This window comes from Clarias gariepinus, chromosome 12 (assembly GCF_024256425.1).
Source record: "Clarias gariepinus isolate MV-2021 ecotype Netherlands chromosome 12, CGAR_prim_01v2, whole genome shotgun sequence".
Classification (NCBI taxonomy): Eukaryota; Metazoa; Chordata; class Actinopteri; order Siluriformes; family Clariidae; genus Clarias; species Clarias gariepinus.
The window spans coordinates 1,641,061-1,662,500 of record NC_071111.1 but is presented as its reverse complement, the minus strand read 5'-3'; the positions used below and the strand labels follow the sequence as shown (position 1 = coordinate 1,662,500).

At 41.0% G+C, this 21,440-nt stretch overlaps 1 protein-coding gene across 1 annotated transcript in view; it reads right to left on the bottom strand.

Moving 5' to 3' along the window:
* Window positions 1-17,212, bottom strand: part of LOC128533935 (antigen WC1.1-like) — a 35,831-nt gene extending 18,619 nt beyond the window's left edge. The window contains exons 1-7 of the mRNA XM_053508169.1: window positions 16,993-17,212; window positions 2,223-2,537; window positions 1,794-2,108; window positions 1,389-1,709; window positions 925-1,254; window positions 542-847; window positions 301-366 (exon numbers count right to left, since the gene is read on the bottom strand). Coding sequence (XP_053364144.1) covers window positions 301-366; window positions 542-847; window positions 925-1,254; window positions 1,389-1,709; window positions 1,794-2,108; window positions 2,223-2,537; window positions 16,993-17,197 — 1,858 coding nt within the window. The 5' untranslated portion in view covers window positions 17,198-17,212. The remainder of the gene's footprint in view (window positions 1-300; window positions 367-541; window positions 848-924; window positions 1,255-1,388; window positions 1,710-1,793; window positions 2,109-2,222; window positions 2,538-16,992) is intronic.
* Between the last annotated feature and the right edge of the window lie 4,228 nt (window positions 17,213-21,440).

Sequence of the window (21,440 nt, the reverse complement as noted above, 5' to 3'; positions counted from 1 at the left end):
AAGAAGATTCAGAGGATAGGGTTAGATGGAGGCAGATGATTCGCTGTGGCGACCCCTGAAAGGTAACAGCCGAAAGACAAAGAGGAAGAAGAAGATGAGCTTTGGGTTCTGTTTACTGCTTTTATCCCTGTTGCTTTGATTTTTATGACATGTGAGGAAGAGTAATGACCTCAGGATGATTCAATAAAGTTCTCAGCAAATGATTTTATGGATACAGGAGGAAATCTATTCTTTCAATGAGTAATGAAATTGAATGCAGGTGTAGAACAGCACTAAAAGCTTTTCCTTATGTTTCCTTACTTGAGCAGTGTTTCTGAGAGGGAAGTGAAGAGCACTTTTCTTGTGTATGTAGAGACTTTTTATCATCTGCAGTAATAAAATACACACATTAATGAAATGTTACACAGCAGGTTTATCTCTCAGAGCAGACTTTTGTCTGACTTTTAACTTCATATCTCAGTAGCATTAGTTAAACACTATTCACAATGAAACACTGCAGTTTATATCAATGTACAGACCAGAGAAGTCTGACTCCACCCACCTGTGCAGGTAATATGAGCCACTTCTTCACTATTATCACATGTGTTCTGTCCCCAGGGTGAAGATGGACACTGCCACAGATTAGAGTCGTGTTTCCTACACTTCAGTTTATCCAGCCAGTTAGGAGCAGATTTAACTCTTGCTTCAGTGTTTGACAGACTGCCATGTCTTCCACAGTTTAACTCTCGACACACCATGTTTACTGTCTCATCATCCATCTGATTGTGACACACATTACCCCAGGTTCCATTGTAGAACACTTCCAGATTCCCCTTACAGCCCTCTGTGAGTCGTATCTCTTTAAACTCTGGAGAGGGAAGAACAACTTATTAACTTGTCCATATTTAACATGTAACAGATTGAATCTCAGTCATCACACTGTACCTGAGCACACGACTCCTACGTCCTCCTGGTGTCCACATTCCCCCTCTTCACACAGCTGAGATCTGCAGTTCCACAGGGACGTCTCGTTCCCCTCACACTCCACCTCATTCAGCCATATGGACCCAGTTCCAGGACCAAACCAGGCTGGTATGTGGGTACTGAGGGCCACTCCACACTGCAGCTGTCTGCACACCACCTGCGCATCCTTAATATCCCACGAGTCATCACACACTGTCCCCCACGAGCCGCTGTGGAAAACCTCCAGCCTTCCTGCACAGTCTCCCCCAGAACCAGCCAACCTGATGTAGCTGTTGGCACGGTTCAAGATACCTGTGGTATGACCCAAAATATTATTATTAGTAAATATAAGTCCAAATCATTTATCTTTACTTTTAAAAGTGTTTAAGACTTATACAGCTTCTATAATTGCACAGCAAATTCCAGTGGACATAAAAAATGCTTACCTGAGCAGGTGATGTACAGCTGTTCCCCGGAGCTGCAGGTGACAGGTTTTGCACTGCTGCAGTTTCCTAGATGAGCTTCACTCCCAGAGCAGCTGAAACCCGTTACACACATTTGTTTGTGTTCAGTGGTGGATGAAGAGGAGCAATAGTTCTGCACAGAGCCACAGCCCAGCTGTCTGCAGAGCACAGACGCCTCAGACAGACTCCACGAGTCCAGGAGAACTCTCCACCAGTCCTGCCTGAAATAAATCTTCACCTCCCCCTGACACTCGCTCTCTCCAGACAACCGCACTTGCCCCTCATGAAATGCCATGGATGATCCTGAAACAGAAGAACATAATTTAAATATTCTAATGAACACTGAGTTTATTTACTAACGTGGTGTAGGTGAGGTTAATATCTTACCATTACAGATGACTCCAGCATCGTGTTTATGAGAGCATGCAGCTCGACTCCATAATGAGACGCCACATTGTGATAGGTGTGTCTCATTCCCCTGACAATCAAACACATCAGCCCAGATTTGGCCACTCCCCTCCCCAAACCAGTCCACCCCCACCACAGCCACAGCGCTCCCACAATCCATCTGTGCACAAAGAACATCTGCAGCTCTCATATCCAAGCTTACAGCACAAACTGTGCCCCAATCAATGAGGTACTGGAGCTCCACTCGACCAGAACAGGAGTCCGGTCCGTTCACCAGCCGCACCCCTGTGTGACCTGAACAAACAGCCGAGAGATTAGTAAAAGAGGAACATTAATAAAGACACCTTACAGTTAAATTGACAGGTATGTGGTCTCTATTTAAACAGAAGTTAAATCATGGTACTTAACCAGAACATATTAATCCCACATCGTTGCCATGGGAGCAGTGTGAGTGTTTGAGTGAAGGTGATGTTGGACAGAAGTAAATCTGAGATTCATTTCCTCTACACTGAATCTCCTCTGTCCACACCTGACCCTCCCCTCGGCCAAAAGCAGCTGATCCCAGCACCTTTACAGGAATCCCACAGCCCAGCTCTCGAGACACAACCTCTGCATCCTTCTGGTCAAAGTCAGCATCACACACTGTGGACCAGGAACCTCCCTGAACCACCTCCACTCTCCCAGAGCACCGGTGAGGACCAGCACTGAGTCTCACATTTTTACCTGGAATTTATTTAATTGTGTAAATATTGTGCATGTTTTCACCATAACAGTACATAAAGAAATCATTACATTGTATTTGCTGTACCATCTACAGTAGGCTTGATCTTTAACTTAAACCCCACAAGGTACCATCACCTGAGTGTGAACCACTTTCATGTTCATTCTCATCATTTCCTGTTAGATGCTGTAGAAAGCATTTGGATTTATATACATTTTGTGAACTTATCAGTTTTCGTTTTCCTGGACATAACTTGTGAGCCTTTACTAACTGACATACTCTGACAGCTGACAGAGTCTAACTGACAGCGGTGCGATATATCAGAGCGTCGCGGATGTTTTTATTCACCCACGGCTTCTGGTTGGGAAACATTCTAATAGTCTTTTTCTCCACGGTATCATCCGCTAGTTTCCCGATAAATCCCACAATCGTAAACACGCTGACGTCCTCATCGGAGCTATTTCGGAACATGTCCCAGTCTGCGTCATCAAGTGCGTCCTGTAACGCAGCCACCGATTAGTCTGTCCACCGCGCGACCTCCCTCTGAACTGGAACTTCCTGTTTCAGCCTTTGTTTGTATTTTGGCATGAGGAAGATGGCGGGGTGATCGGATTTACCAAACGGAGGGTGAGATGGTGCCTTGTAGCCATCCTTGACCGTTGTATAGCAGTGGTCCAGTGTCCTTTCGCTCCTGGTGGGGCAGGTGATATGTTGATAAAAGTTGACTTGCCAATTAAATGAGAGGTATTTTAGATTTTAGAGATTTTAGTGTCAAATTTTATCACAGCAGCTTCTTTATTTCTGTAGTTTAGTAAAATGGGAACATTTTCCTTCTCGTCTAACTGCAACTGACTCTGCTAAATCTGCTTTGTTTAGGGTTTTGGTGATTCCTGGCCACAGACTTGAAGCTCCGCAGTGTGAAATGACTCTTTGCACTCTCCTGTGGCATTTTTGTGAATGAAATTTCCCCCCAAACAGAGTGGACCAGGAGCCTTAGATGAGGATTTTAGGGGTGTTGATTATGTAAATGATCAAACCTCATGTACGCGCTGCTCTTCATGAACAGGTGGCACTAATCAGTCTGAAACCAGGGATTTACCACAAGTGTGTGTAGTTTAATGAATCTGATGTGAAACACTCATATAAACACCATTCACAGAGAAAAGTCAGAGAAATTCAACACAAGAACAAGAAAATGTTCCTGCATGAGGCCCCATGTGTTTTTGTCTCTAGTAACTAGTTTTCTCACTAGTTATTAGTGAAGTTTAGGAGGCAAAATAATTATTTATATTATGAATTAATCAAATGGCAAACTAACATGATTTAAAACAATATAAAAAAGGAAAATTAGCTATTTTGGTTACATTTTTTGTAGAGTATGCAGATTATTTGCAGAATAATTTTGTGTTCCTAACTCTTATTACTGTAATTCTAGTCAAGTTTCTTTATTATCAATAATACATCTTTATTTCTAATAAAATTATATTGAATTTAAAAAGTCTATTAAATATAAAATGTTTATTATAAACAAGTCCTCACTGTATATTTGTAAACATATTTAACAGTCACAGTTACCTGCATATGCAAATGATAATTTAGACCCAAATTAGTGAGTATTTGTCCTCCTCCACTTTACCATACAGATAAAAACCTGAACCTAGGCCTCAGTCTCTGTGCCACCCCAAAGTGAGTGCTGGGCCCAGCCTGGCCACCCCTATGAAAAAAGTCTGGCTCTGCCACTGCCTGTCATAATGAACCTCCTGCAAATGGACCCTTACTCAGGCTCAGTCAGCTCTTTGGTAGAGTCGCACCAGGCTTTACATTTAAATAAAGACAAAATGGAATTCAAATAATGTCTGGATAGAATTACAGTTAAATCATGCTGATAATCTATATTCACAATCTGTCCAAACCACCTCAATCTGGCCTCTCTGACTTTATCTCAAGTTCAAGTTCAAGTAGGCTTTATTGTCACTTCAACCATATACAGTTAGTACACAGTGTAACGAAACAACGTTCCTCCAGGACCAAAGTGCTACATGCAACATAAATTTACAACATAGATTAACAGAAGAGCTAAAACTTGCTAACTAAGAGGCCTAGTTAGCTGGCTAGCGGAGATAAGACAGATTGACCTGACAACATAATTATTATTTCTTGTAACAACACAAATTTAACAACATAAATTAACTATACTATACTTTTTTTTTTTTTTTTTTTTTTTTACAGACAACAGACAACATAAAGTGCACGTGCAAATGTGCAAACATGAGCAGCAAAGTGACGGTGTAACAAACAAAACATGACATAATACTTTATGGTGTCAAGGTGGTGAGCTGAGGTAGTGCAGTACCAGTAAACGTTTCTTAAAGTAGCAGCAAGAATTAGGAAGTTAGTGCAAAAAGTAATCCAGTAATGAATATTGTGAAAAGAAGAGCATTTACAGGTTGGTGTGTACAATAGTTTGGTAGTGTAGGTCAGTGTGTTTGCGCTTGTGTTGATTAGTCAGTCCAGTCTCAATGTTTTGTCAGTCCAGTCTCAATGCTATCTCCAAATCTAACACATCTAACATGGTTTGTCCCTTTGATGAACTCTTGATCCTATCCATCCTTGTCACTCCCAAAGAGAACCTAAACATCTTCAGCTCTGCTACCTCTAGTTCTGCCTCCTGCCTTTTCTTCAGTGCCATGGTCTCTAAGCCCTAAAGCATTGCTGGTCTCACCACTGTCCTGTACACATTTCCTTTCATTCTCGCTGATACTCTTTTATTGCACAACACACCTGAAACTTTTCTCCACCCATTCCAACCTGCCTGTACCCGCCTCTTCACCTCCTTTGAACACTCTCCTTTGATCTGGACCGTTGACCCTACAGTAAGTACTTCAAATCCTGCACCTTCTTTACCTCTGCTCCCTGTAGCCTCACCGTTCCTCTTGGGTCCCTCTCATTCACACACATGTATTCCGTCTTGCTGTGGCTAACCTTCACTCCTCTGCTTTCCAGAGCCTACCTCCACCTCTCCAAATTTTCCTTCACCTGTTCCCTGCTCTCGCTACAAAGCAGAATGTCATCTGCAAACATCATAGTCCATGGAGACTCCTGTCTTACCTCATCTGTCATCCTGTCCATCACCAAAGCAAATAAAATGGGGCTTAGAGCCGATCCTTGATGCAGACCCACCTCCACCTCCAACTCTTCTGTCACACCTACAGCACATCTTACCACTGTCTTAGCGCTCTCATACATGTCCTGCACCACTCTAACATACTTCTCTTCCACTCCAGACTTTCTCATACAGCACCACAGCTCCTCTCTCGTCACCCTGTCGTACGCCTTCTCTACAGATCTGGCCTTTAAAAACGCACGTTTTCGGAAAAGGGATCCCATGACTTGTGAAAATGCCCTTCATTACCTGTAGGGGGCAGTCATGTTTCAGTCTAAAGTATTGTGTGTCTACTAACGCCGAAAATGTGTTGTGTCTCTTAGCCGCCTATTGACAGCAAGCTAAAGAGCTCGTAAACGTGTCAGGCTCAAACTGATATGTATTTATTCTTCATTTTCATTTAGAATTATTATTATTAGTAGTAGTAGTTCTCTGAATTTATTATTATTATTATTATTATTGTAACGCATCCGCGTGTGTGCAAAAGGACTACAAAGATGTATAATATGTTAGCCTATAACAGTATTGTTTTATTGTTTTTATGCGCTTTAGACATAGACGAACACTGGTGGCTCAGTGGTAAGTGATTCGCCTGCCATGCGGAAGCCCCGGGTTCGATTTCCAGCCAGTGCTCAAAATGCCGGTGTTATGCGCTAAAATGCCACGATATAGCCATTACATTATCAAGTTATGCTTCAGTACTAAATGCATGTTTGCAAGTGAGAACTTTTTTTTCTTAAGCTATGAAACACATTAGCACTTACCTCACAGTTGCTATAATTTAATGATTATCATAAGCAAAAAGTGTAAAAGGATTCACATTTATTACATTTTCACCCAGAGCAGGATTCGAACCATTATTTAAGCAACGCCACACCACGTGAAAAGCGGCAAAAATGCTTCAATTTTATTGGCTGTCACTGAGTGTCAGCTATTCACGACAGGTCCCCGCGGAACGCAGAATCCCCGGGCTTTGACTGCGCTTTCTCCATTCGTTATTGCCAGGGGCCGACTGGGACCAAAAAGTGGCCCTGGACTTTCACTACAAGGGAGACAAATTTGCAAAGAAAAAATAAATTAGGAAGGGGCAAATACTTTTTTTTTATGGCACTGCACATGTAGTCAAATTGTTTCACTGGGATTAAACTGTGCCAGGTGGAGTTATAGCACTTTCATACTAACTACAAAATCATACTAACTACACTGATATGAAAACCTTTAAATGATATGAATAGTTTTTACCACCCTTGTGACTCAATAAGAGACAATGCAAAGAATATTTTATAACAGCATGTAAATGATACATTTTGGCAGTATTGTCTTGCATCTTTTAAAATACATAAATACATTAAAAAATCACAATACTGACAAAATGTCTCATTTTGCTGTCAAACTGTTTATAAGCCTTCTGGGTCTCTGTGAGACTGGTGCTACTGGACACTGAAAATATTGTAGTTTTATATGTTGTTTGACTTATTATTCTTTCCTTTGTATTACAAATATGACCCAATATATGTTCAGTGAAACTTTGTTTTACGTTTTTGTATTGTGTTATATTTTTATAGTAATTAGTTTTCAAAATTTATCTCCACTTTATTGAGCCAGTGTATTATGATGTGGGATGTGGTGCGCTGCTGGATCCAGCCTTACTGTCCCTGACCTGTTATAGGCAGAATCTGTTCATTTAAAGCATTTCACAGCATTTACCTCTAAAGCTTTTTCCTATTTTCGTGTAACCTTTTCTTCTTCTTCCCTTTTATTCATGGAAATTATTATTAATTTGCTCTTATTAATCTCGCTGCATCAAGAAAGGATCAATCTCTAAAAATTTTAAGTTGCCCACGTGTGTGAACAAAGAATACAAAAGTGTATAATCTTTAATAAAGTTAGCCTAATACAATATTGTTTCCAATGCTGAAGCAAACATGATTGTTTTAGTCTATTCTTTGAATACAACGCGACAGCACGCTCCGAGGTGAAGCGCACCCACAGTTACTGTAATCCCCCATCTCACCTTTATGACAGGTGTGAAGTTATCAAACTGGTTTCGCTGCTGGGGGAATTCGCAGAATTGGGGGTTTTAAAACAAATTAACAAGACCTAGTAGACGTCTCTGCCTAAAATGTAATTCGCCAGCAAAACATAAATAGAAAAATAAACACGTAGGCCTAGATATAAAATGTTTAATAGTAACAATTAAATCAGACTTCATAGTTGGATTTGATACTTTGAGTGTAATTCATAAATTTAGCATAGTAAAAGTACCCTAGCATGAGCTTATATATACCTATATCAAATAAAATTTCATATTATTCACACCCACATTGATTTATACACATCGCGCAGGGGGGTTAAAAGTAGCAATGACGGGGACGGGGGGGCGGGAGGGAGTCTCGCCCGGGGAGCAATTCAGTGTAAAACCGCCACTGCCTATTCTCCACCACATCACGTACTTCCCGGACCTCGGACTAAACTCCGCGCCTTGCTTTTATAATGTGGAGCAAGCCCGAGATCATATTAACATTAATTATCGCCAGCCGAAACTAATAAGCGGCTCCGTTCCTTTGCCGCCTATTCAGGGAGCCTACGGAGTGAATGAGTAGCGATAGTAGATTTGGGCGCACACCCATCACAGGCGCACGCCGTGACAGATCATCATAATTTTCTTTAATAGTAAATAATGACCCCCGTTGCGCTGTACCACCACTGGCAAAACCCTTATGAAATAGAATTTAAATGCATTTACCAAACTTTATGCGTGCGGTTAAGCGCTGATTCTACGTACAGTAGAAGAGTAAAGAGGAACAGTGGCAGACTGGCCATCTGGAGCACCGGGAGTTTTCCCGGTGGGCTGCTGGCCAATGTGGGGCAGCCCAGTCAGTACGCAAATATATGTATATTAAAAAAAAATGACGGAAACCATAATACTATGCATCTCTTTTCTACGCATACGGATGCGCAAGTGCGCCGCCGACAAAGAGCGTGTGTTTATGTTACCGCGGATCCCAGTGGAACAATCTGACTCCATGTGCAGTGCCATGAAAAAGTATTTGCCCCTTCCTAATTTTTTCCTTTGCGTATTTGTCACACTTGTATAGGTGGAATTTCACCTAAACACTTTATGAGGAAAAGACAAATTGGCCTTTTTGCTTAAAAACAATGCAATTTATGCTATCATAAGGAAAATATAAATTTCTTCCATTCCAAGGATTAAAAACGGTAACAATGTCAACAAATTTAAAAAGAGGCCTTAATCACTGAAAGTCTTTAGAAAAGCCTCAGATTCAAGAGGTTTTTAAAGTGTGGAGAGGTGCATTAAAGTTCCTCTGAATGTAAAGGTGAGAACAGCTGATTCACACTTGGGGAGAGTGAATAATTAGCATTTGAATGTTATCTGGCATTGTAAAGCACACACACACTAAAAGAAAAACAACCCAGGATTAATACGAATAGGAGGCACTAAAGAGGAGGATTTTTATTTAAACTATAAAAAAAAATTAACCTGCGTCTATTTTTAGGCGTGCCAGCTTCCACTTTTTAGTTAGAAGTTTTCAGTAAAAATCTTATAATGCCCACAAGACATCAAACATTCCCCCTTGTTAATATTTTAACCATTACCATCCGTGCCTAATTTCGCGGCCCCGCTGCTTCGCATATCTGAAGGGGAGGCCGCCTAACTAGTGAGCGAGGAGCGATATTGATTTGAGCGCACGCCGTGACAGGCTGAAAAAACTATTATCCTCAAAAATGTTGTTTTTGGTGAACTTGAGCGCGTCAGAAAATGAACGCAAACGTTTTTTTAAATGGTCAGAGTCAGTCTGCTTGCTGTTTTCCCGACGCGTTCATAATCATTAGTCTACTTCTGCCGGTGCGCTCTGGAAAACTTCATGCATGCAGCTGAGCGCTGATTAAAAATATGGAGTAAATTAAAGAGGAGAATCACAATGCCGAATCGAAGTCCTGAGCCCAAACCTCATTTAAATTAACAAATATTATAAGTAAAAAAACAATAGCCCACGTTTAGAAAGCGTTTATAAATTCTTTCCGACATGAGTTGGCCCGGTGTTATGCGCAGAGCGCCGGGAGATTTCCTGAAGCTCCGAAATCACCGGGGCATTTTTTTATAAATAGATGCTATCTTTAATAACTGATGGAGGTTTTGACCTGTATACACACGCATTTTTGAGGTGTTTGAAACGAATTAATAAGTCCGAGCAGACCTACATGAAAGGTGAGAAATGAGTAACTGAGCGCGCTGTCGCGGTGTATATACTGTACAACACGCGTTTATCAACCTATTGATTAAAACGCTGCCTTTTGTAAAGTGAAAGTACTTTACAAAAGACAAACAGCTTTATTTCAGTCATGAATTCACAATCACATCACATTCCAGCTATTATTTCCAGCCGTGGTTAAATAATGGATGAAATGATTATTCAATGCTGGACACAAACAGCAAATATGATAATAATTATAAAAAGATATGTTGGCATATTCACAAATCAGGACATTCGCAGTTAAGACTATCAGATAGCCTATTATCAGAAAATTAAATTAATTTCAACACCATTTAAACCAAGGCATTGCCATGTCTTTCACTGTTTTGTCCCTGTTAAGACATTACAAAAACTATATAAGAAACTTTTAAAGCACGAATTTGGGCATCTCATTTCATCATTATGAAAATAATATGAAGCACATATACACACATTCATCATGACAGATCTGTTGTAAAACAAAATAAAATTCATGTTTGCTTCAGCATTGGAAACAATATTGTTTTAGACTAAGTAATTATACACAGTTCTTCGTTGTACAGTACTTGGTCCGGCTTTTAGATAAAGTCCTTCCATGCACCATCTGGCGGATATTCAGTGAAGCACAACACGCCGCGCGCTAAATTGCGGCATCTCGCGGGAAAACACGCGCAGTCTTAATAGCCACATCTGCAAATCTACAAAGACACAATGCAACTTTTTATTACCTTCTCTGTACTTCTCCACCAGCATCCTCAGAACAAATACTTTTTGCACCCTCTGCATCTGATGTACTCTTTCCAGGTATAAAATCATATTGCTGCTCACAAATGCTCACCTCTGCCCTTAACCTAGCTTTCACTACTCTTTCACACAGCTTCATTGTATGGCTCATTATCTTTGTACCTCTGTAATTGCCACAGCTTTGCACAGCTCCCTTGTTCTTAAAAATGGGCACCAATACACTTCTCCTCCATTTCTCTGGAATCTTCTCACTCTCCAAGATCTTGTTAAACAAACTAGTCAGAAACTCTACAGCCACCTCTCCTAAGCACTTCTATACCTCCACAGGTATGTCATCAGAAACAACATGCTTTCCACACTTCATCCTCTTCAACCCCCTTCTTACCTCACTTTTACTGATATTTGCTACTTTCTGTTCCACAACAGTCACCTCTTCTACTTTTTGTTCTCTTTCGTTTTCCTCATTCATCAACTCCATAAAGTAGTACTTCTATCTTCCATCACCCTCCTGGCATCTGTCAGTACATTTTCATCTCCATCTTTAATCACTCTAACCTGCTGCACATCCTTCACATGTCTATCTCTCTGCCTTGCCAACCTGTACAGATCCACCTCTCCCTCCTTACTGTCCAGCCTAGCATACAAGTCCTCATATGCTCTTTATTTGGCCTTTGCCACCTCTACCTTCACCTTACTCTGCATCTCCCTGTACTCCTGTCTACTCTCTTCAGTCCTCTCAGTGTCCCACTTCTTCTTAGCTAGCCTCTTTCCCTGTATACACTCCTGGACTTCCTCATTCCACCACTGTCTTCTTGTCCACTTTTCCCTTACCTAATAAAACACCAAGTACCATCCTACCTGTCTCCCTGATCACATTGGCTGTAGTTGTCCAGTTGACTGGCAGCACCTCCTGACCACCCATAGCCTGTCTCAACTCCTCCCTAAAGACTACACAACATTCTTCCTTTCTCAGCTTCCATCACTTTGTCCTCTTCACCTTGATGCCCCCGTCTCGCCTTTCGGCCTGTTTGGTGACACTGTTAACTCGGTCGCCACTAGGTTTCATGAGGCGAAGTTATATGAACAAGCCTTCGGGAATTCCTTCCCCGCCGTGCTCAAAAGTCAGGACTGTTGGCCAACCAGTTTTGAACGGGTCTGACTCTCGCGAGGCATGAAGCACACAAGGAGAGTGTTGTGGCCGAGCACCCCCTCATAAAGATTGGGGTGCGGTGCACCGTGCTTTGCAGTCCGCCTCAAAGAGGGCGGACCGGCATACTGTCTCTCTCAAAGGACTCCTGTGGCTCATGTGCCCAGGACCGTGCGGGTGGCCCCACAACGGGAAGATGCACGTAGAATTCCTTTCGAGAATGAAGTGTTCTCCCTGGCACCCCTAGGAGGTCGGTGTTCATGCTCTGCCACCACTGGTGTTTCGGGCAACACCGGTCTCCAATAAAATGTTGGTTCTTTGATCTTTTCGTGACATGTTTCAGGATGCCGAACACTCCAACCCGGGAAAATGGCAGCGTGGAAGCTACTGCCAAGTATTTCTCCTTGGGTACCAAGCACTGTAGAGAGAAGCTACAGGATTCAGTTTTCACATCACTCTCCGCGCTTCAACGGCGTGGTCTCCACTTCCGTGAAACCGGAAAGGGCCCATCTGCTGACATAAGTTGCTGGGAAAAGGGGCCATAGGACATGTGACCCTACCAGACAGAGAGTCAGGCTACTACAGTCGGTATTTCTTGGTTTCCAAAAGGAACGGGGGGCTGTGTCTTTTCTTTTAGATTTTCGCAGGCTGAACCGCTATCTAAAAATAAATAAATACAGCTGCAAAATGTTGACTGTCAAAGTGATTGTTCTCAAATCCAACCAAGCGATTGATTTGTGACAATCGATCTGAAGGACACATACTTTCATATAGAAATATTGTCACAACACAGGAAGTTCCTGAGGTTCGCTTTCGGGGGTGAAGCTTACAAGTATCGGGTCCTTCTAATTGGTCTAGCTTTCTCATATACACAATACACTCAAATACACAAAATGCATGGATGCAGTTCTGGTTTTTACGACTCCAGGGCATCCATATTTTGAATTACATGGACGACTGGCTGTCCAGCCCAAGGGAGCTGGAGAGGTCATCTTCTTGCGTGGCACATCAATTGCCTCGAAATTATGACTCTATTTCTGGCCCTAAAGCACTTCCTCCAGCAGTTGAGAGGCTACCATGTCCTAGTGTGGGGGGACAACACTACGGTAGTCTCATATATTAATTGCCTGGGCAGACTGCGCTCGTGCCGCTTGAATAAGCTAGCGCACCAGGTTCTGCTTTGGGCACAGGACAAGTTCCTGTCCCTCAGGCGATTTACATTTCAGGGCATATGAATGTGGGAGCAGATTTGCTGTCCATTTAAGCTCTGACACATGGGCAATGAAAACCCCACCCCGAAGTAGTCAGTCAATCTGGGAGAGATTTCATGTAGCAGAGGTGGACCTCTTTGCCTCGCAAGAAACAGCAAATCTTTGAAGTTTATTAGTATTAGGAGGATAACCCCTTGAGATGGAACATCTCGTTTTCGAGGGGGTCCTCAAGACATAAAACAAAAACAATACAACACATGTACATTCACACTCACTCAAACTCTTCCTCATCCCACCTCAGCCACCCCACCCGCCCTACATACTCATTATTGAAAACAAATACATGTAAACAAAAAAAAACAAAAACATATTAGTATGTAAGTATTACTGTAGGAAGCATGACAACATGTAGCCCATACACATATGTATTTACACATATTCACATAATATACATACACACACCTACCCCCATGCTAACATATACTCATAAGTAATGATAAAGTAATAAAAATAGATAAATCCAATCACACATAAGAAAAACATTTACAACAATACTTTGCTTGCAAATAGGTAAATAGTGATATTTTGAAGGAATACAAAGAAGTGATAGATCTTAGAGACCCAGGCAGACTATTCCAGTCTAAGGGGGCTTTAAATTTAAAGGTACGTCTGCCAGTCTCTTTAGAAATGGTTGGCACAGTGAAAGAGGGATACTCAGTATGTCTCAATCTATATCTAGATCTATATGGAATTAAGTATTCCTTTAGGTAGGAAGGATAATCATAATACACACATTTAAAAAGAAACTGGTACCAATGATACCTTCTGGCCTCTGGTGATAATAAATTCAATGAGTCATACAATACACAGTGGTGAGTAGTAAAAGGACATCTCAGGACAAATCTACAGATATTATTAAAAGCAACAGTTAAAGGTTTCAAGTTTGATTCTGAGGTGTTTTGGTAGACAACATCTGCATAGTCTAATAAAGGAAATATTAACTGTGACACAATTCTCAGCCTAGTAAGTTGAGTAAAACAATTAATAGAGCGATACAGTATTTGTAGGTTACAATTAATCTTTTTTACGACAGAATTGATGTGACACCTGAAAGAAAGCTGTGAATCAAGCCAGAGGCCCAGATATTTAAATTCAGCAACTTGTTTAAGTAAAGTATCGTCTAAAAATTTAAGTGAAAAATTATTACTTTGGTTCAAGGAGGCTGATCTAGTAGCAAACAGCATGCTATATGACTTTTTCTTATTTATCAGTAAATGATTAGACTGGAACCAACATTGAATAGTATTAAAATTAGACTGTAGTAAAGATTGAGTCTTAGAAACCAAGACATTAGATGAGTATATCACTGTATCATCGGCATACAAATGAATACTACAGTCTGAGCAAATTTGTGGAAGATCGTTTATAAATAAGGAAAAAAGAAGAGGCCCCAGGGAAGAACCTTGGGGGACACCTTTCTCCATTATCACGGACTGAGATATACAACCATTTAGACAGACACACTGACGTCTACAGTGAAGATAAGAGTTGAACCAAAGAAAAGAGTCTTTAGAAAGACCTATTGCTTGTAACTTATCGAGAAGCAAATAGTGATCGACCATATCAAAGGCCTTAGAAAGATCTATAAATATTGCCCCAGTAGACATGTTATTATCAATGGCAGATGAAACATCGTTTGTAAATTTTAAAAGAGCTGTGGATGTAGAAAAATTTGGCCTGAAACCAGTTTGATTGGGTGACAAAATAGCAAAATCATTAACATATTTAAATAATTGTTTAAATATTATTTTTTCAAATACTTTTGCTACACTACTAATAATAGAAATTGGTCTATAATTATTAGGATCAAGAACATTGCCACCCTTGTATATTGGTATGACTCTAGCAGACTTCCACAATGATGGAACCACGCAGGTGGATAATGATAAGTTAAATAAATCTGATAAAGGAAATGACAGTACATGAGAAGCAAGCTTAATAAACTTGATCTCCAGGCCATTAGGGTCAACATTACCCGACTTTAATTCAGAGATAGCCTGCTGAACATCAATAGGGTTTATTGTAACAAATGAAAAAGAGCTATGCCGCTCATTTGCCACAACAAAATAAAAAAAATTAGAAAATTGTGACCTACAAATAGAGGAAAAATGTTGATTAAAAGCATTGGCAACTGCAAGAGGATCACTAATAATGTCATTGTTCACTTTAATTTTGGTAGCAGTACTTTTAGTAGAATTATTGAGTAAAGAATTTATATTTTTCCAAAAACTTCTTGGGATTACTGAAATTATCATTAAATATCATTAAATAATTAAATGTCCCCTTTACTACTCTCTGACTCTTCCAGCTCCCCTGGGTCTGGACCCCTTGGCCCGTACGTTGCCCAGATTACAACTTTATGCGTTTTACCTTATATTTCTGCTCCTGGGGGTCTTGGCGAGGGTCGTCAACAGGGTTTGCGCCTCTTACTGATAGCGCCCCGTTGGCCAACCAGAGTGTGGTTTTTAGATCTAATATCTCTCCTCGATGGCTCACCATCGGTGATTCCAGTGAGAAGGGATCTTGCTTCCAGTCTGTGCTCTGGAACCTTCATGTCTGGCCCCTGTTTGGGACCAATTAAAAGATACTGGTTTTAACCAGCCAGTGTAATTGAAACTATTTTAAGTGCTAGGGCTCCCTCCTCTAGAAGAACTTATGCCCTCAAATGGAGTGTATTTGAAAGTTGGTGTATGGCAAAAATGTAGACCCAGTCCACTGCCGAATCGTTTCAGTGCTGGAGTTTCTGCAAGAAAAGTTGTCCTCGGGCTTATGCCCTACTTCTCTCAGAACGTACATAGCCGCTATTTCAGCTTGTCATATTCTGACTGACGGGATTTCTGTGGAAAAGCACCCTTTAGTTGCCTGTTTTATTCGTGGAGCTAAATGGTTGAGGCCGCCCACTAGAGCTACTGTCCCTTCCTGGGACTTATCTATTGTGCTCGAAGGTCTGATTGACACCCCTTTTGAACCACTAGAGTCAGCACCTGTTAGGTTTCTGACGCTTAAGATGGTTTTTCTCATGGCCGTCACTTCTCTGAAGAGAATTGGAGATCAGAGACTTTGCCCCTCCGCTGTTTACAGCTCCAAAGCAGGAAAGACTTCACTTACTGTGCCCAGTATGTGCTCTTCAGATTTACGTCCACCGCACTAGCCAGTGGCGTAAGTCAGAGCAGCTTTTCATATGTTACAGGGACCGCAATGGGGCGGGGGGAGGGGGGGAGGGGGTTAGCCGCCATTACACAAATGTTGTCACATTGGGTGAGAGATGCTTTTGCCCTAGCCTATGAGGCGCGTGGTCTCACTGCGCCTCTAGGAATCAGAGCTCATTCAACCAGGGGTATTGCCTCATTTATTGTGCTGGCAAGAGGTGTCCCACCGCAGCAAGTGCGTGATGCGGCAGGTTGATCCTCTCCGCACACATTGATCAGATTATATATTCTGGATGTTCATGCTACTCCGGGCTCACGGGTCCTCGAGTCCGCCTCCCAGAGCTAGCTCTGAGACCTCCTTGGCCTTCGTGCGCACACGCTACACAACCTTGGGGGTCCAGACACTCGCAGTGCGGTGGCGTTGGTATTCTCATTCCCGCGCACTGCTTGCGTGACTGGACGTCCTTTCAGAAAAAAATGATCTGAGGAATGTTTCCGGTTCACTCCTATTTATAACCTGCAGACGCGCTCCATCAGATGACGTCACCTGACCGAGGTTATATATGCCAAAATTTGGCGTGTTTGATACACACATGCTTCACAATCAGCAACACAGAAAAATGTTCCCATAGTGTTTTAATGCAGCATCTCGTTTGCACTTTTTCAGGGAACAGGGTTATAGCAAAGTAACCTGAGAAGTTTTTATTTCCTAAATTCAGTAGTTTACCTGAGCAGGTGACTCCAGCATCGTGAACATGATGACAGCCATAAAGTTCCACTCTACCAAGTGACCTACAGTTCTTCAGTGTCGACTCTGATCCTTTACAGCCCACACCAACCATCCAGATTGGTCCTGATCCTTCTCCAAACTGCTGCACATCTACAGCCTCCCCACAGCGCAGCTCTCTACACACCACTCCAGCATCATTCATATCCCAGCCACGGCCACACACTGTTCCCCACTGTTCCTCCTGAAGAACCTCCACTCTACCAGCACAGCGAGTTCCACCATTCACCAACCTCACACTGTCTGAGAGAGAGAGAGAGAGAGAGAGAGAGAGGTTATTATCTAACACATACACACACATGTGCGCACACACACACACACACACACACACACAAAATCTTTTTTCATATATTTTATATATTCTTATTTTTCTATGACTTGCATCCATGCATATTGTAATAATCTATTTATAATTTAATTCTCCTCTCTAGTGCAGTTTATTTTATCGTAGTGGAATCTTTCTATTTAGGTCATGGACAGTCGCATAATCACCTTTACAATCATTTTTGGGAGGAGTGATCCTTTTCAAATTCACTGATTATACACACACACATTATTAATATTTTTGTCTATGTTTTTTTGACATGTTGGTGTTGTATCTTTCACTCTGATGTTAAATTTGCACTGAGTAAATACAGCTGGATAAAACTACAACTGTGTCGGTCGTCATTTCAGGCTGAAAAACAACAAAATGTCATTAGTTTAAAGGAGGGACTGATTCTTTACTCTTCTGATTCTTTTCTTTACTGTGTGTGTGTGTGTGCACTTGTGTGTGCATGTGTGTTCATTGCCATTGAAAAGCATTTGCCTTTATTTTATTTTTTTTTATTTTTGCATTTATTTGTTACACTTCTAATCATCATTACAAGTGATTCTGATCATGAAACAATTTTTAATATTATATGAAAAAAAAACAGTAAATACAAAATGAAGTTTTCAAACATTGATTTTATTTATTTAGGAAAAAAGCTGTTCTAACCTTTCTGGCCCTGTGTGAAAAAGTAATTGCCCCTAATCCTAATAACTGGTTGCACCACTCTTGCCAACAACAACTGCAACCAAGTGTTTGTGATAACTAGCAATGAGTCTTTCACATCACTGTGGAGGAATTCTGAGCCCCTCTTTTATGCAGAAGTACACTTGAGCTTAAGGTCACGAACTGATGATCAGACGTTCTCCTTCAGGATTTTCTGGTAGAGCCCAGAATTCATGGTTCCATCAATTATGGCGAGTCGTCCAGGTCCTGAAGCTGCAAAGCCCCAGATCATCACACTACCACCACCATGTGTGACTGTTGGTATGATGTTTTTTTCATAAAACACTGTGTTAGTTTTACACCAGATGTAACGGGACACACACCTTCCAAAATGTTTTACTTTTGTCTCATCAGTCCACAGAATATTTACCCAAAAGTCTTCAATCAAGATGTTTTTTCTTTGTGTTCTTTTTGGTCAGCAGTGACGTTTTCCTCGGAACTCCCCTATTGGACACCATTTTTGCCCCCCGTTTCTTTCCTATTGTTTAATCATGAACTTTGACCTTAATTGAGATGAGTGAGGCCTGCAGGTCATTAGATGTTCTTCTGGGTTCTTTTATGAGCTCCTGGATGAGGTGTCGTTGTGCTCTTGGAGTAATATTGGTAGGTCAATCACTCCTGGGAAGGTTCACCACTCTTCCAGGTTTTCTTTATTTGTAAATGATGGTTCACTGGAGTCACAACGCTTTATAAGTGTCTTTGTAACTCTGATACACATCAATCACTTTTTTTCTCATCTGTTCTAAAATGTTGGTCTCTCAGGGTGCTTTCACAACTATAGTTCAATTGTTTTAGTCCGCACCAGTCAGAAAAATGTAAAAATGTAGTAAACAGATGTGGTTTGCTTTCACATATGCAGAGTTCTAAGCAAACCAAAATAGACCGCGAAGCCCATCGGCACTGGAAACAGACTTTTTTCAGAAAATCGTGCTACTTTTAATAATCTTGGAGGAAGAGCTTTGCTTTGGGCTCATGGCGCTGATCCTCGTGCACTACATTGTACGTGCAAATCATTATTTTCAGATAATTAATTTCGAACACGATTCGCGACTGCGACTCCAAACCAGCTTCCTGGTTTGTTCATCTCGCCGACGGCGCATTGCACGCCACTGCAGGGAGAAGAGACGTGCCCTCCTTCTGAATGATCATTTTGTTATTGGGCGGCGATCTTTCTGCAGATCCATCAGGTAATCCGTTGGCCTATCAAAACAGCCCAGGCAGACATTTTTCATCTTTAATGTGAATACAGAGAGGCATAGGCTTGTATAAAATTGTCATACAAATGGCAAGTCTTGTCATGATACACATTCAAACGTGATATTGTCTATATTATCTATACAGTTCTCCAAATTGCATAGTGACATTGCATGACATTACCTAGACTACTATAACAATGTTTTGAGAATTAATATTTGGCGAGATAAAGTCTATAACTGTACCAATGATTCCTTTGTCAATCAGGTAGTCTATGACTTTTTACTTAAATGATTATTAAAGTTAATGATTATCAAAACATAGCAGATTCCCAATATGTTTTTATGTTCTATAGGAGCATATGTGCATGTGCATATGCACGGAGTGATTGCTGGTAATCTCACATTTACGGAAGCTGGACAGAATGGCTATCCAACTTCCGGATGTGCAGATCCAGATTTGATTATCTCTTTGACATTCTCCAGCCATGGCTAAAATGCCAAAACACAAGATTTAGACAGGCTATACCTGTAGAGAACCGTGTTGCCATTTGTATTTGGAGTTTGGCCAACAATCTGGAGTTTTGGTCAATCTCTCACCTCTTTGCTGTTGGGATATCAACATGCTGCATCATCACTCCAGAGGTTGTAATCGCTATAAATTCATTTTTGAAGCCTATGTACCTCAAGCATCCCTCAGCAGCAGAGCTACGCCTAATTGTGCAGGGTTTTTGTGACCGGTAGAGATTTTCCTAAGTGGCAGGTGCCATTGATGGGACGCACATTACGATTAGAGCTCCATCAAAAAAATCATCCGATTACTACAACAGAAAGGGGACTATTCCATTATTTTGCAGGGTGTGATAGACCATAGGATGAGATTTTGGGACATAAATGGTGGGCGACCAGGCAAGGTACATGATGCCCGTGTTTTCTCTCTTTCATCATTGTATGAGACAGAAAACAAAAATAAACTCACTTTTTTATAACTTAAACGCATTTTTAATAACTTAAGCTTAAGAACTGTATAAACCTATTTGCTAACCATGTGACAATTCTGACAAATCTGACAATTGTTTGACAAATAAAGTGACCAAAATGTAATATTTTCTGCCGGGCCACAAATGTGTGTTTGAGCTCACCAGGATAGCTCAAGTTTAACGCATAGATGAGGCCAAACAACATGGAACATTCATGTGCGACTGATGGAAACTCAATAAGTCACAATCCCGATTTCCTGTGGTGGCTGAAGACATTCCTCTTTTACCCTCAAGTTCAGCCTGACCTTCATCCTTCTGAACAACCTAATAAAAGAAAGCACATTTGTTAGACAAGCTACTCTATTTGGCAAAACAGTGTCTGATGTATGAATGTAAAAATTACTTAATGCTCCCTATGAGTGCAAAAAAACACCTAGGATTATGGTGCATCAAGTTAAATTTATTTATTTCAATGAATAGGCCAAAACAACTAAAATACATATACACACACATTATATATTACATTATATAGCCAAAAGTATTGGCTCGCCCGCCTTCACATGCATGAATGAATGTTAGACATTTGCAGCTATACTGTAACAGCTTCAGCTCTTCTGTAAAGTCTTTCCACAAGTTTAAGGAGCATGTATGTAACTAATGTAAATACTTACTAAAAATAATGGCCCTGTGTAAAGGTTGTGCTGCAGCTGATAATGCCACTGACCTTGTAACATTTTTCAGTCCTAAGGTTGAAATGCTTCATAAAAAAATGCTGACCAGTGCTTAAACAGTTGGTCCACATCTTCCACTAAATACACCATAAGACATTTCAGGAGATACTCTCTTCATACATTCACCTCCAGGCTCTAGGCATGTAAAAACAAACATAGTATTATGTTAGGCTTGTGAAGCGTAATAAAAATGAACATGGCAGACATTAAAACCTGTATTCAGAAAGCATACACTAACCTGTGAACAGTTATGTTTTAATTTAGTGTGTCACAGCCAACTTGATTTGGATGCCTTGTTCAGCTCCTGTGGCATCCATTCACAATATTACATTTGACACCAAGCTAATTTATGCTTTTTTGAGCAAGTACATACCAGATAAAGAACTTGAAGATAAAGATTATATATATCCTTTAGAAAAATACTCTAAATGCAGAACACGGCGTGGAA